General features: G+C 34.0%; 1 protein-coding gene across 1 annotated transcript in view; it reads right to left on the reverse strand.

The window, feature by feature from the left end:
• Myo81F (unconventional myosin 81F) overlaps positions 1 to 16074 on the reverse strand; it is a 234505-nt gene that overhangs the window by 147267 nt on the left and 71164 nt on the right. Inside the window, exon 2 of the mRNA XM_089640966.1 lies at positions 10527 to 10648. Coding sequence (XP_089497092.1) covers positions 10527 to 10648 — 122 coding nt within the window. The remainder of the gene's footprint in view (positions 1 to 10526; positions 10649 to 16074) is intronic.

Consider the following 16074-nt stretch of genomic DNA (forward strand, 5'->3'; position numbering starts at 1 on the left):
TTAGTACATAGAATGTATTAAAGTGGAAAATCCAACGTAAACTTAATTAATGAGGCCAATAGAACATTTAATGAAAGATTTAACAATGAACATCAAAAGGTGGTTAAATAAATAGAGGTCCTTCCAAATTCGATTCTAGAAAAAGCCTACAAAAATACCAATAAATCTAGAGCTGACCGAAGTCGGCAAAGGGGTGACCCCAAATGATCCTAAGAGTCCTGGAGGTAATAATTATATTTTAAACATGGCTTTAGCAGTGTTTGGTTACCAGATCTGAAAAGTCAGGTTCCTCTTTCCCAACTCCGCCAAGACAGAATTGTACGCGGGCCAACCATCGTCCAGAAGCGAGATGATTAGTAAGTTAGGAATTATTTCATAGACTATAGTAAAAAATCTAAACAAGCCATTGAAGTTTCGCGGTATGAGCGTTAAAGGCGGAGTACAATATTAAATACCAATGATGAGGGTGGTTTTGTAATTGTGGCATTAGCATGCGGATGGAAGTCGCGTGACGCCACCGGAAGCTCCGAAGGAAGACGACCAAACGGTGAACTTTTAATGAGCGACAAAGGATAATAATAATACAATGTAAATGTATATTGGTATGCGGCTACAACTGAACACGGACGCAAGCGGTAGGTACGATAAGTACTTCTGCCAACGAGAGATTTGTTTACAAATAAGATACAAAATAACCGACCCATTGCAACTTAGTTATTTTGTTATGTACATAATACACGTAAATCCTATGTATTTGTATCATTAGTAAGACTAATAAATAGCATTACTAGAAACACCCATTCATAGCTTTAATTTTTAAGAAATATAACGTCAATTATTGAAAAAATAGCTTTTATAGCTTTAATTTTGCGTTTTATAGCTAAATAGGAAAACGTCAATGAATGGGAGTCGGCAAGAGGGAAAAACAATTAAATTAGCAAAATCACTTGAAACATGTTTATTGTATTATTGATTGAAACTCAACATGGCACATGTTTCTACAGTAGAGTGTGTCATGTTCGTTCTACGATCTGTCAATACAAGATTATAGCGACTAAAAAATCTTTTTTATTATCGCTGAAAACACGATTTATCTCTTTAATTCGCGAAAATATCGTTAATGCTATGAATGGGTGTCTCTAATCATTACTATAATAATAAACAGGTTTCCAGAAATCCCTTTTTCAAAAGTAAACATTTCCGGAAACCCGTTTTTAAATGTAATATGGGGTGTCCCGTGGTAAAGCGCACAAAATTTCAACGTTTTAAGATAGTTTTCAGGTACAAAAGTTGAATTGCTTATCTTCTTTGGAAAAATATTTTTGTATGGGAAAAAACAACGCAACTACGAAAAAAGTAATTCTTTTTTACTTCTACCATCTTTTTTACATCCTCCCGAAGTTTGTGCACTTAACCCCGGGACAAAAACCCTGTATATTAAATAAAAATTTTGCTAGCTTATATGTTGCAATTACGTAATTTGAGAGCGGCAAATACTTTGAGTAACGCCCTCGCTAGGAACCACCACTCAGAAAAAATAAAACTAAAAGAAATTTTTTAAAAATAATAAAACAATCCATAGAATTAATGTTTCAAATAAAGTGTTATTGGACTTAATGTGCAACCCGAAAGGGACAAGGGAATGAAGATGATGTGTGAAGAGTTCTTATTGTATTTTATAAATAAAGAGGAGCCATCATCAAGCTACCATTGGCAGAACTTCGTAAAGCAGTAGAAGTGCGTATTATTAATGAATGCATACAAAGAATGCCAACGTAGTACATATTATATTGCAAGGACAGTGAGTAAAATTATTACTAGCATTTGCATTAAATGCACTTTGGAATTCTCCGAAAGAAAGAACTTTCTGTTAACATGTGAACTGCAGTCAAAAAGCTCATAGATATCGAACAGGCCATGCGTTCACTAAAGTTTTATGATATCAGCATGGCGACTGCCTTTGTAATCATATCGTATTTGGATCTGTCCTTTGTGATGCACAAAACGCTAATCTGTTTTAAATGTTACCGCTGAATCAATACAGAGAAGGCAGCAAAACACGACACAATAAACGATACAAGAACATCTTACATCATATATCATACCAGACATATTTTATACCGTTTATTTATTTTGTTTCTTTGCAAGTTTCCTCTCCTATCAGATGTTGGTTATCATTAAAACATTCTTAAGACTGTAACCCGGGATAATCAAGGACAAATGGAATTGCACTCGTAATAGTCACGTGAATTTCAAATGATATCTTCTACCTTTGTAGAAGGTATCATTTGAAATTATATCAATTCTTCCGTGGATCAGTCGGGTAATCTTATATTTGTCGCTGACAAAGTTTTGATAAATATATTGTTTAATCTAATACAAAATCGCACTTTTTGGATATAATCAATGATGAACACCTAATTTAGACACGCTATCTGTAAGGGTTATTTTGAAGATGTGCCTACATATACTAATTTCAAAAACTTCTATCCATCGTGTCAATGTTTGGTTTAAATTTAGTGTCAAGGTTTCCGTGTCAAGTTCCTTAATACATGGTTACATAATGATCACAGAAGTTTTAAAAACATAATAATTTTGTATGCAGGACTCGAAACATTTATGAATCCCTTAAAATTGTCACATGCCATAAGATTAAAATTTAAAAAGACAAATAAACAGATAAAATAATCAATTCAAACTTGTAAAGCAGTCACGAAAAACGGACGAGATTTGACTTCTTAAGTCTACCGCTTTAAGACCCATAAATAAGTTTGCTTTGTAACTAGAAATTTCTGTGGAGTACCGAAAGGCTTAAAACTTAGACCACAATAGTCTTAAGTTCTCGCACCTTACTAACAAAACAATCCCGCACCTGACTGGCATACTAATGAATGCTTGTATGTGGATATTATTTGAAGGAATAAGCGGCAAATGGATACAAAACATCTGCGGACGAAAACTTACCGACATAAATTATATTATATTGAGGCCTATTCAAGGTAAGATGACTTTACTGTGTTTTTATTCTGTTCCTTATCATTTGTACCTTTTAGGGTAAAATCCCAAGAGGATAACAGAATGTTTCGTAAACGTGAATGATGACCAGCAAGGGTAAAGGGTAGGGCCTATAATAATGTATTCATACACATTCGTATATTAATGCAATAATTATAAATGGGGCGGGTAGAAGAATTAACCTTACCCACGTATCGAAAATTCGTTCGTCTGGTGCTCTGAACATTTATCAAATATGAGGGACTTTTAACCCTTCCAGCGTTTGAGGGTCACATATGACCTGGCGCCCATATTTAATAAAAGTATTTTTATCTTTTTTTCTATCAGGCGGAAATAAACAATTTTTCTGACGTTAGAAAGAGAAATAATAATTCTTTCCAGTTGGCCTCAAATATTTTTTACTGAATTCTATGAATAGAATCCTAAAAATATCCAAAATGAATTATTCATATTTCGCTCCGCTATTGCAAAAATCGGTTTAACTTTAAAAATTATTTCTTACTTTTTATTACATGAACGAGATTAAAGTGTAGGGTAAATTACAGGGAGTTTACATCTCCAGAAAATAATAACAACGCTCACTTTTCCCTACATTTATGTCAGACTGGTATCATTGTAAACTCGCGCGCGATACCTCACGCGGCAAATATTTCATTCTCTCTCCAGTGGTCTCAGCCGCCGGTTAAGCCCTAAATCCACTCTAACGTACGCGATCTACTTTTGTTCATAGAATTATTGTAACGTGAGTTTTTTAAAATAAAACTAAATTTACAATATTCGAATTCTGATTTTACACATCGAGAGTAACCACGCAACCTTGGGTTCTGCAGATTGGAGAACCACAGAATCATCCAGCCAACAATCCATTTAAATTAGGGATAATTCACAAGCCTCCGAAAAAGTGATGGTACAGTTTTCCTACGAATTACCAAAAAAACGAAATATCGAGTTCTCTCAATTTTTCTATGATTGGAGTAAAAAAATAAAATAAAATGTGATTAGCGTTTTTGACAACATTTTTCACTTTGATATTAAAATTTTATTATTAAGAAATAGTAAATGTTAATTTTAAATGCACACACCGGAAAGATAATTTTATCTAGTTTCTAAAGCCGTATTTGTTTTTACGGAAAATTAAAAAATAAGATGTACATAGCGCATTTGAATTACACAGTACTGAAGGGTTAAAGAGAGGAAAACAACGACGAAAGATAAAATGGGTCGAAGGCTTGTCGGGAATGAAACAGAACATTCTGGAATTTATCGATCATCCTAAGAATAGCCAGACAAGAGAGCTTCAAAGTACTTGTTGTAGTTTGTAGAGGCAGTGAGACTATAATAACCAGGGGAAAGGAAATGTGGGAAGATAAAAAAGGAAGACTTAGTATGGTTACTAAGCAATACGCTGTACTTTGTGTCAGGAACTCTAAATATTCTGGTATGCAACTCACCCTTTGTGCTATTATTGTGTTGATATAAATATTAACACAATTATCTAATTTTCCCCCTTAGCTCCGAACAAAGGTAACGAGGCCAGATTTGGCATATTTCCCCAAGATACCCTTCACAATATTATATAGATATTTCCCTTTATATTATAATGTAATCAATACCTGTAATACTTACATCGGTCATGCCTAAAGGCTTAACCCTTTCATCCCCAGAGTTAATTCAAATTAACACGAACTTTGTGATTTTTTTACCGTTTTGTTTTCTTATAATCTTTTCTGTGGCGTCTATTTTTTCTGCTCGGTTGAAATCCTTATTCCCGCCACAAAAATGATAAATATTTTGACATCTGCTGATTGTGAGTTTCATCGAATTTCTGCCGTCATTGATTACTTCATTTAAGGTGAGATATCAATATTTTCTACTCGAATTACAAATATTTTAACGCATGAAGATGTGTTCTATAATAATAAAATCAGTTCAATTCACTGTTCACAGTCATTTGCCAGAATATCGTAAATGAATTTCAATGTTCATTCAAAGTAACACTGGTGGTGTCAGAGATATTTTCGACTAGAATTTTTAAAGATTATTATCCTAGATTATTTCTGAATGAATTTTAATTTAAATGTTATTTATTTCAAACCTCAGAGATTATCACTACATTGTAAATGTGCATTTTTGACATGAAACAGTTATTTGTATTACTTTTGTGTTATGTTTATTTTACCTTTCTATTTAAAAAAAATACCAACCAATGTTAAGCCAATATAACTTAAAAAATTTATAAAAATAAAAAAAATTATATATAAAAATTTTTCAAATATTTTTCTGAGCAATATAATCAAGCATTACATGCGGGTGTGAAAGTGTTAAAGGAACATAAAAATAAGAATTCAAGAATCTACAATAAATTGAAATATTGTTTTTTACATCTGAAGTAGCCATGGACTTAACATTTTCGATATTTTTTGAAATATTCGATAATTTCGTAAAGACCTCGATTGCGCCGAGAATAATATAGTAGAAATATTGAAAAACTATAATAGTATTACTAATTAACTGAGCAGGGCTGGAAATTTTCATTTATGTAACGGGAATCTTAAAAGGAAGTCATGAATTGATTCATCATGTCTTGATTCATCGTGACAATGTCTTTGTTTACTTAGGCAGAATCAAAAGTGGGCACAGTCAAGTCCGTGACGATATGCGGAACCAACAACGGAGACTGGGAACAGGATGGATAATTAAATATTCTAATTTTACATTATTTAAGGCGAGACAAAGACTAATGCCGCTATTAAATAAACGATTAAATTAATTACAAAGGGGATGAAATCAAAAAACGATTGAACAAACATTGTGGTAGGTACCTACCCATCTACATACCTTCTCACTCGTGTGACATTTGAATTAATGAGGAAACTTTTTAGGGGAGGAAAAGAAAAATAAGAAAAAAGTTGAGTTCTTGTGTTTATTTACTGCTAAGTATTTTCATGCGATTAATCCTAATATCAGACTACTTCGGGAATCATCAACGTTGACATAATCGTAGCGCTATAATTGTGTAGGGTGTGAAAGGGCTTACCAGAGACGCTTTCGGGATTCTATTAGTAGTAAAAAATACTCTACCTTTTAGATGTAAATTTGGGGTACCTTGACATATTTTTAAATGAAAAAAATAGACGAACGTTTTACGTTTCCCACCGTTTGATAGGTAATTTAAAGCAAGTCACTACTGATTAGTAAAGAATCAATTTTCCACAAGGGCTAATTTCCCATGCACAATGGACAGCTTGACTGAATTGCGTGACTGTCACACCATTCCGGAATTATCGAAACGGCTTATCTCCAACTTTCTGTCGGACACAATGAGCCGCCGTACAAACCAGATCCCGATCTCGAATCTGTCCAACTGTGGCTTCAGAGAGATAATGGCTTATTGTGTGCAAGTGTTGACACAAATTTCAATGAAATCACGAAGGCTGTGTAAGAAAAGAAAGACACCAGAACTGTGGCATGCATTTTTCACGCATTCCTAACAGTGAACGTTGGTGGCTTCGATAAATGTCCAACAACGATGTCGTAATGAAATTCTATAAAATATTGTAAGGAAGTGCACCATCAAAATACATATTATTCTGATACCCTCGAATCGTGGGTAGAAGGCGTACAATCAGATGTGTCCAAAACGACGGGAAGTTCATTTTAATCCATCTTTACGAATCGTTTATTTGTAAGACACTTTCGAAATCGTGTCGTGTCATAAAATTTACCGCCACCCACAGGAGACGTTTTATTGACAATTTATAGGTGACAGAAGAGCGAGTTTAAAACCAAATAAACGGGACATGCTCAGACACCGTTACAGGGGACGTTTTATTACCAACTAGATACTGCATTGGATGGCACTATTCGCAAAATTAGGTTTTAGCACGAATCCATTTTTGCTATGCTGTTTATGAATAGAATCTGGTAAGAGCGTTATGTAGTTATGTAGCGATGAGCTCTTTAAACAATTTAATGTACTTGATGTTCGTCAAAACTATATAAAAAAGGTTACTATCCATGTACATAAAAATCTAGACAATATTAATAAAATTGACCATAAACACATCACAAGAAGCCACACCAGAAATGACCTTATGATCCCAACGAGCAATAGGCAAAGTATCAAAAGACACACACATACTTGGGACCTAAACTGTACAACAAAATCCCCCCTGAATTAAACATAAAAACTTGTAATATTTCCTACATAGGCCCAATGATAACTAAATGGTTGTTTGGACTGGGCAGAGGAGAATCTGAAAAAATGTTAAAAAACGTCACATAATAAATAGACATAGACTAATCACACACTATATATATCTTCCATTATTCTAATTATTGCTCATACACAATTGAAACATTCACAACAGCTCAAGTTCGACTCTATCATAATATTGTAACGATTAAACATCACAAATAAAAACATTAATGAGATATATTATAGACATAGACAAATCACACACTTACTTTCACATATTTTTGGTTCCTTGGAACGGGCAATTTGCCTAGTTGGGAACCAATAATTTCGATCTGATAAGGTACAATAATCTACAATCACTAAAAATATTTTAACTATATCTTGAATCATATTGTACTGTGTGTAAATCTAAAGGAATAAATAAATAAATAAAGTTATGAATACACACAGGAGGCTCTGAGGAAAATAATTGCATTCAGGGCCTATGTCATCTTTGAAGAAGCTGTATGGAAGTTTTTTTAAGGAAAGATCTGGGATAGAAAAGGGTACGAGGGGTGAGTAGGAAGGGTGACAGAATTCATTCTCCCACTACGGTGGGAGGCGAGAGTCGTGAGTCCTGCCAGAGAGGTAAAAAGATCTCCCTCAACCAGTCTCTACAAATCCGGCATGCCACACAACAGATGGGCAGATGCACGCAACCCGGGTACCCCTGCTAACTCGCCAAACGTAAATTAACATACTTCATTATTTTATTTTGCCCTGTTTTAAAACAATTAAGTGGAGCAAGTTAAACAAATCAGATTATAATATAACAACGAATTCCGCCACGAATTAAAAGTTTCAAACATAAATATTTTTCTTTACTTTGTAATTACTTTAATTTTAAAAGATGCGTACAATGTAAAAGCCCTGTAGGCATTTAGAACTATCTTTATATACAAAAATTCAGCCTGAGTATGTTTGCGCAAAACATGAAAAGAAGTCTACCGGCATCACTGAAAAAAAAACAGAGAAAAACGATTTTTTTCTATCGAGGTAATTTCATATAATTAAATTTGATTTTCGGCAAAACAAATGTATAGACATTATCTTCAACAATAACATTTTTTTGGAAATTAAAAAATTAAATAGTTAACGAGAAACTTGTTATAAATCGGTAGAAATTGAGAATGCGGGAGCTTAACAGTACCTACGAGTATGTATACTAAACACAATCACCGCCTATCCTCTAATACAAGGCTGCCCAACCTTTTTAACAGTTGGGCCGAATTGACGATTTTGAATTACTGGCGGCGGGCCACTGAATACCTGACGGTTCCTATTTCCATGGGGGGGGGGTTGTTAGAGAATTTCTATAAAACATAATTCCTCACAAAAAAAATCAAAATGAGTGCTCCCCACCAAATATTTGAAATCCATGGGGGGGGGGGGGGGTTGTTACGGAACGCTGAGAAAAAAATTCCGCGCACCCAAAAGCATCATATTATGTGATTCCCCACAACAATTTTTCGAATTCCATGGGGGGGGGGTGGCTACAAGATTTCATTTCGGACGCAAAAGATACTATATCAAAACCGGTTTATTTTTGTTTAAAAAGTAAGTTCAACAGGTTAGATTTTTTCGTAGCTGATTCTCGTTCTGAGTAGCCTAAATAGCGATAAATCGCCTTCGTTGAAAATGGTTTACGCGGGCCACTTATAATTCGTTCGCGGGCCACATTATGGCCCGCGGGCCTGGGTTTGGGCAGCCTTGCTCTAATATGACTAAAAAAATTTCGCGGTTATGTGACAACATTGTAATATTCTCTAAACTATACAGGAACGACTGCGCAGCCTTTTCATACAAAATTTAAATTTAGATTTGTGGCCAAAATAGTCAACCAAAGTGAAAAATGATTTTTTTTTAATCAAAAGGCATAGCAAATAGGTAGCACGAATATGTTTTGAATTTATTTATTTAAGAAACAAACATTAGTATGTTCTAGATCAGTGTTTTTCAATCTGTGGGTCACCGGCAAAAGGAAAAAGGCGAGGTTCTAACCACAATAAAAACACTGTTTCAGTGAGAAGGATGGGCTTGTTTATTTTTCAAAAATAAACGCAGCCTTACCAACTTACCTCGTACTTACTTTCAAAGCTCTCGCGGCTTCCTTGCAGAGTGTAGGCCGTAATAATGAATATAGGCACCAAAATACAGAAAATAACTAACACAATAAAATTTTTAAAAAGAAATACATAATATATGTATGAGACGATGTATGAATGTGAATGAGGCAAGAAGTGTGTGCCAAGACCGAGTTGTTTGGCGGTCCGTCCTCTCTGCCTACCCTTGCGGGGAAATGGCGTGATGGTTAGTTAGTTAGTTGAAAAACACGACCAGACCAATAAAATTCCATTAAGTAAAATTATTGAATTAGTTTTTGTACCTACACAATACAAAATTTAAAAAGAAAACAATGAAAAAATAATAAATGTATTTCTATTTTATAATATGTGCTCTTTTATTTATTTCTATTTTAAACTAGCTGTACCCCGCCACGCGTTGCTGTGATAGAGAAACAATATCAGTTGCCACAGTAAAATAAACAATATCAATATCCTTACTAGATATTTGCTACGTACACCTTTTGATTAAAAAAATATTTTAATATTGGTTGAGTATTTTTTACTCAAATCCAAATTTAAGTTTTGTATGAAAAGGGTCTGAATTATTTCAACCATTGATTCTTATCATTATCTGGAGGCAAAAATGTTATTTTTTTGTCACTGGTAACTCCGACTCTTTTTAGTTGAAAAGTCACTGGATACCACAATACTATCTACACATTTCTCCATATAACCGCAGGAAGCGCTGATTAGTAAGTTAGGTACGTATCTTAACGCCATGTATGCACACACTAGAAACTAACCAAAAGTTTAAAAAAACGAACTTTCCACCAAATAGAGGTGTTGTCATTTTTTTGGGAAGATTGCTGAGGCGACAGCCGGCCAGTTGCCGCTGAATCAGCACATTCCGAACACTAATGATACACATGTATTTCTAAAATGTATTACAATAATTAGAATCTTCATATCACTCATACTAAGGCAATTGAATCCTTACGTGAGAATAGTTATACTAAGGCAATTGAATCCTTACGTGAGAATAGTTCTACCTTCGCGTAGGTAATACCAATATCCGCAATACAAATAAAATCCCCTTTTCTAATGGGTAGATAGATACCTCCCGTGCTTCACTTTTTACGAAGAAAATTACAGGTCGGAACTTACATTTTGAAGAGACTTCGTACGGTGGTTGGTATTGAAAAGGATACGTATATGCGGTCATGATCATATCTTCTGCGCAGGTTGTCATTGATGGAGTGCTCCGTGATGTCCGACATGAGCGTCATGTCCGGGACTCCCGGGGGCTCCGCGCCATCTTTCCCCTGCGAGCCTGAAAGCAAAACAATAGGGTTACTTTTGATGATTATTGTACATGAGTTATTGGATATCAGTCAAACATAGTAATCCCTCCCTTTCAGTGCTAGAAAATGCCTTGATATCCTGTGCTATAGACTCAGTAAACAGACATTAAGAATGATGTCATTTTCAATCTGGATAAAATTAATAGTTCATTTTAATAATAGTACTTATGGACATATGTAAAATATTTTGCTGAAACGAGGAAAACACACCGGCGACGCATAAGACGCATGATTAGGTCCATTCCAGCCGGCAGACCAGTGGGGTATAACTCCGAGAAAAAAGTGGGTCAGAAAAAAAAGACACGGTAATCTCTATGGGTGACTTGTGACGTATATTTTCCACAAACCAATACGAACTTCATGCATGTTTATAGGCCGCTGTTACGAACTTCATGCATGTTTATAGGCCGCTGTCATTGGCCGATTTTAGGCTAGCCAATGGGTTGGCTCCGAATGAGAATTATATTGTCTATGGTTACGCCTTTTTATAGTTTCTATCCTAGTCGATGGTGAGTATGTGTAGTAGTGACGTATATTTTTCAGTTACTGACTTTTATCTATGACAAACATTAGGACCCATGGGCTCAGTACTAAAAACCCGAAGATATTGATCTAGTGAGTGGTTCATTTATGCGGCAGACCACCGGCTACTACTGACAACCGCACACCGTGGCACGGTGAACGAAACCCCGTACCCCTCTGGCTTGTTACCGCACTATTCGGCAAGTTATCAACGCATGTAGACAAACCCAATATTAATGTTTTTTCCTGATTTTTTGTTCGATTTAATTTTCTGTGTTGCGTTTGATAAATACTAAGATATATTTATTTATTCGAAAAACAGTTTTTAACATAAAAAAACATACCCTGCACATCTCACTAGGGCATTCCTGTATCAAGATGTGCAGCTTTACAATTACATCATTTAAAAAAATACATATACGTAAACTTAATACAATAATAACATTCAATTTAAACCCAACAAAGAAAAGTTAATGACACGGTTGTTTCGAGACCGGTATACAAAAATAAACGAAACTTTAGTAACAAAGGTACGAAAAGTAAAACAAAAATGTCAACAAAAGAAATATTTAATTAAATATTTCTCTAGGGTTATCATACACACTTTAACCCTTTCTGATCGCTTCATTATTTGGTATAAAAACTGCCATGGCAACATTTAACATTTTTTTGTTTGGAAATAAACTACAATAGGTAACTATTTATTAAGCGTCATATTTGTCGTTCTCATATTTCAAATTCAGGATCAACTATATCATCTTGCAACTAATTTTTCCTATATTTTTGACATCTACCTATTAAAATAGAAACAAAGTTTCTAATAAAATTTGTTTGTAACCTAAATAGTGTCTCGGATAAACATATCCGATTTTTATTTATAAGAGATACTTTGACTTTTTAAAAGTCTAAATGAATATTCAGGAACAACTTTTGCTTGTTAACTTATTTTGAAGATTATACCCATCAATGTAATATATCATTGAAGAAGAAGATACTACTAATAAATCTAAACAAAACATGAAACAGAACAAGATACTTCATTTTTCTTCCATGACAATGAAACTAATCAAAATGAACAGAGCTCGTTCAGACTTGGCGGCGATGACTTCTCCAAAAAAAGAGAAAATGTCGATGACTAACGTCTTCGAAATGCTCGAGCTATCTGCTCAGGTGTGTAACCGCCTTCATTCACGCTCTATCGAGTTCCAACCTGGATTCAGAGAAATGTTGTTGCTGTCGGAACACGGAATTATTCATGTTTGTTTGGTTTGTTCTCGTAATAATTGACATTTTTTATAAAATCTTTGGTGATGACATTGATGACTGATGACGCGTAAAAAATAACATAAATTACGTTTACAATATACTACAAGTTCTGTGAACAGATAGCAGATCTTGCGTCCACAAAAGAATGTTTCTAATTTTCTCAATTAAGGCACTTAAATTATAATAAACCATATATTTAATGATTTTGTTTAAATAAGTAATTATACGATTTGTCCAAAGCAACGTCACTATCTCAACAATTATTTAAAATTTCTTTAATCAAGTAGGTAATATTGAAAAACGCAAATAAGAAAGTCCAAATAAATACGACGATTTCACATTCTAAAATATAATCTTTACTGAACTATCAAAATGGCTACCATCTTGAAACGGAAACGGCATAAAATACATTTACAGACAGACAAAATGTAAAACGGTCGAGATAAAATAGGACATGGGCTACGATCAGTAAAATATGTTTGTTCCACTCTCGCGAGAAGTGTCTTTTTCACTCTCGTATCGCGCAGTTGTTACTTGGATTATTATTTATTATTACTTTCGCAGTGACTGTGTTTGCTCAGTACGGGACGGTAGGGAGATAATCGGGGGACCGGTACGCTGGAGTATCAAAATTTTCCAACACCTTGCTCCGGCGTTATGAAATATGCACTTTTGTTTCTGACTGAACTACTTTCTACTACTGTGCAAATATTATCAGCTCTTAACTTTATTTTCATCATGAGGTCTGGAGTTATTGAATGACAGTATTGCAAACTATTTTTATTAAATACGCAAAAAAAAATATCTATGTTATGAAATCGAATCAAAATGTAATAATAATAATCTATTACTTGAATCATATAAGTTGTTTGTCTTTATTAATTATGTAAACACGATGAAAAAAAAAATCTTTGTCCCAGCAGCCAATGAAGCCATTGTTGCCCTATGACGTAAGCCACTCGGCACACCCCAGTTCCAGTTTCAGCGGCAGCGAAAATGGAATCACACAACACAACGAGAAAAGCGCAATTCAAATTGTCAAAAGCGCACTTGTTTTTTTGACGACTGGGGAAGGGTTTTTAATTAACATTTTAAAATCAAAATCCTATTAAATTGGTAATAGAGCACTTTCACATTCTTTTTTAAATATCGAACCAATTAACCCGTAAAAAATAAAGTTTATTTTACAATAAATTTTAAAATTAAAAAAAACGTTTGGCTGAGTATTGAACATTCTTTCCCAGAGAAGTGGGAGTCAACCGCGATATCGAACTTGCCAGATGCCGATCGTATAGGACTGACATTGAAATTTCGTATATTAACTACCTACAATCGGTACAAAATTCTATGGTTAAATTACAAGTTTCAAAAAAAATATTTTCACAAAGACTTATATATGTTGCCTGTGCAGGTTTTACTATGGGACAAAATATTGATTCAACATTATATCTAACTCTGAATTTAAAAATAAATTGGAACATGAACACTAGGTTCACAAAGAACGAAAGCATGCTTGTTCCAAAATATAGCAATAAATACGAACAGCAAACCGTAGAATATAATGCTAACTGAACTTCAAAACATATGAAAGGAACAAAGCAAACGCAAAAAAGAGCAAAACGCCGCTTTCAAAAAATTCGTTGCTCGGCTCGCGTTTCGGTTCGCAAATGTATACGTACCATAACGTGCCCAAAATGTTTAACATGTTGCCAAGTAACATCAAAAATTGTTGATTCCCAAATAGATTCAGATATATGCTGAAAACATGGCCCATAAGTAGAAATACTTATGGGCCATGCAATCAATTGTTGTTTTTCATTAGCATGTAGATTTAGTGTTATTTTTAGATTGTGTGTGCCAATAATAGTAATCTGAATATTTTATAAAAAGTAACAATATTATGTATATTTATAATTAGTAATAATATTATGTATACATCATATATTAAAATGGTAATTGAATATGTACATCTTGTTGACAAATTGCTTAACTGTACATAGTTTAACGGGATAATACTAAGATAAAGAACCAAACATTAAATTAAATTTAAAAAAAACTGCTGACATTTCGTCTGGTGTGCACGAATGAGCACGTCATTGACACCTAAATTTGAATGAATCATTGTCATCGACAACGAGTGTCAGCTCGATCGGATTTGCATTCGATTATAATTTACAGATTTACAAAAAGTTGTACGGACTGTGGCATGTTTGAAAACACAAGGATGATAGAAAAGAGAAGTGAGTTTACAGAGTTCTTTCTTATATAATATTGAATAGCTCATGATGGATATGTCGTTGCGAGCTGAAAAATCTTCACATAAGAGATGCGAAAAGTTCAAAACGTTCGAGAGTTTTCAGCGGATATGGATTGAAAATTTCAGAAATATGAGTATTGCCGATTTATTAAAATCCCGTTAAAATGGAACAGCAGGCCGTTTCCTAATAAGATGTTAGTACTATCCTAATATATCGGAAAAAGTGTTGCACCTGCACCTGCTTTTACCTTGTTAATACATAATGACGAAATGCGAAAATTTAAAGATTTTTATGAACACGTATTCCGATGTCGCGGTAATACATTCCTTTTTACTTAAAGTTTAACATGAAACCTATCGATTCATTCGTAAAGGGACTACAGTTCCGTCTTTAACAAGATTACGAATAATTTGAAGAGATTTTTAATACATATTTGTAATAAGCATTTACTTTGTAGCTCGTCATAATTTACAATAAAAGATATAAATTTGTTTTAGACCTCTTTAATTTTAATTGCACTCTACCGGTTTCCACCAGTACCACCTCTTTCCACCTCTACCAGTTTTAATATTCTCCTGACGAAGGAAGGGTGCTTCCGAAACCGGTAGAGTGTAATTAAAATTAAAGTGGTCTAAAACAAATTTATATCTTTTATTGTAGATTTTCAATAAATTATCAATGCTTTAAATCAGTTAGTTTTCGCCGTTGTCTCATAAAAGTTAAGACACCCAATTAATTCTGTTTTAAAGCAGAATATTATCTAACTTCTACCTATATAAATAAAAATGTTCGTTTGTTAAAAATCTTAAATCTTTGAAAATTCTTCACCGATTGCTTTAAAATGTTGACAGAACATTGCATTCGAATAAGCGTATGTTTTAGTATACCTATGTTATATAGAGGTCACCTGCGACAGGTAAAAACATGCTTTTGTTTTTACCTGTGACAAAATATCTGTTGACGCTAGACGTAACCGTTGGAAAGTTTTTGTAAATTCATCGAAACATATTTTTAAATTCTACAGAATACAAAAAAAACTCATGTTTTCTTTCAGAGAAGGGACTGATATTTTAACTAACTAATTTGAAAAACGGAATTAATTCCAAATTATACACCCTAGTTGAAATCCTCCTGAAAACCCGACGATATAAAATTATTACGTCCCCTTTGAATTGCTATTCGCAGAACAATAAAAGGTAAAATGTATGTTTCTACAAAACAACCATTGAAAATCCTACGCTGAAAAAGCAACCGGTTGCCACAGACTTCAATTCATTCCCCCAACACAAAAACGAATAAAATTTGAGAAGTGGAGGGATGAAATGTCAAAAAAGGTCGATCGAACAATC

Source organism: Hesperophylax consimilis, chromosome 16 (assembly GCF_061612785.1).
Source record: "Hesperophylax consimilis isolate HC1 chromosome 16, BYU_Hcon_1.0, whole genome shotgun sequence".
Classification (NCBI taxonomy): Eukaryota; Metazoa; Arthropoda; class Insecta; order Trichoptera; family Limnephilidae; genus Hesperophylax; species Hesperophylax consimilis.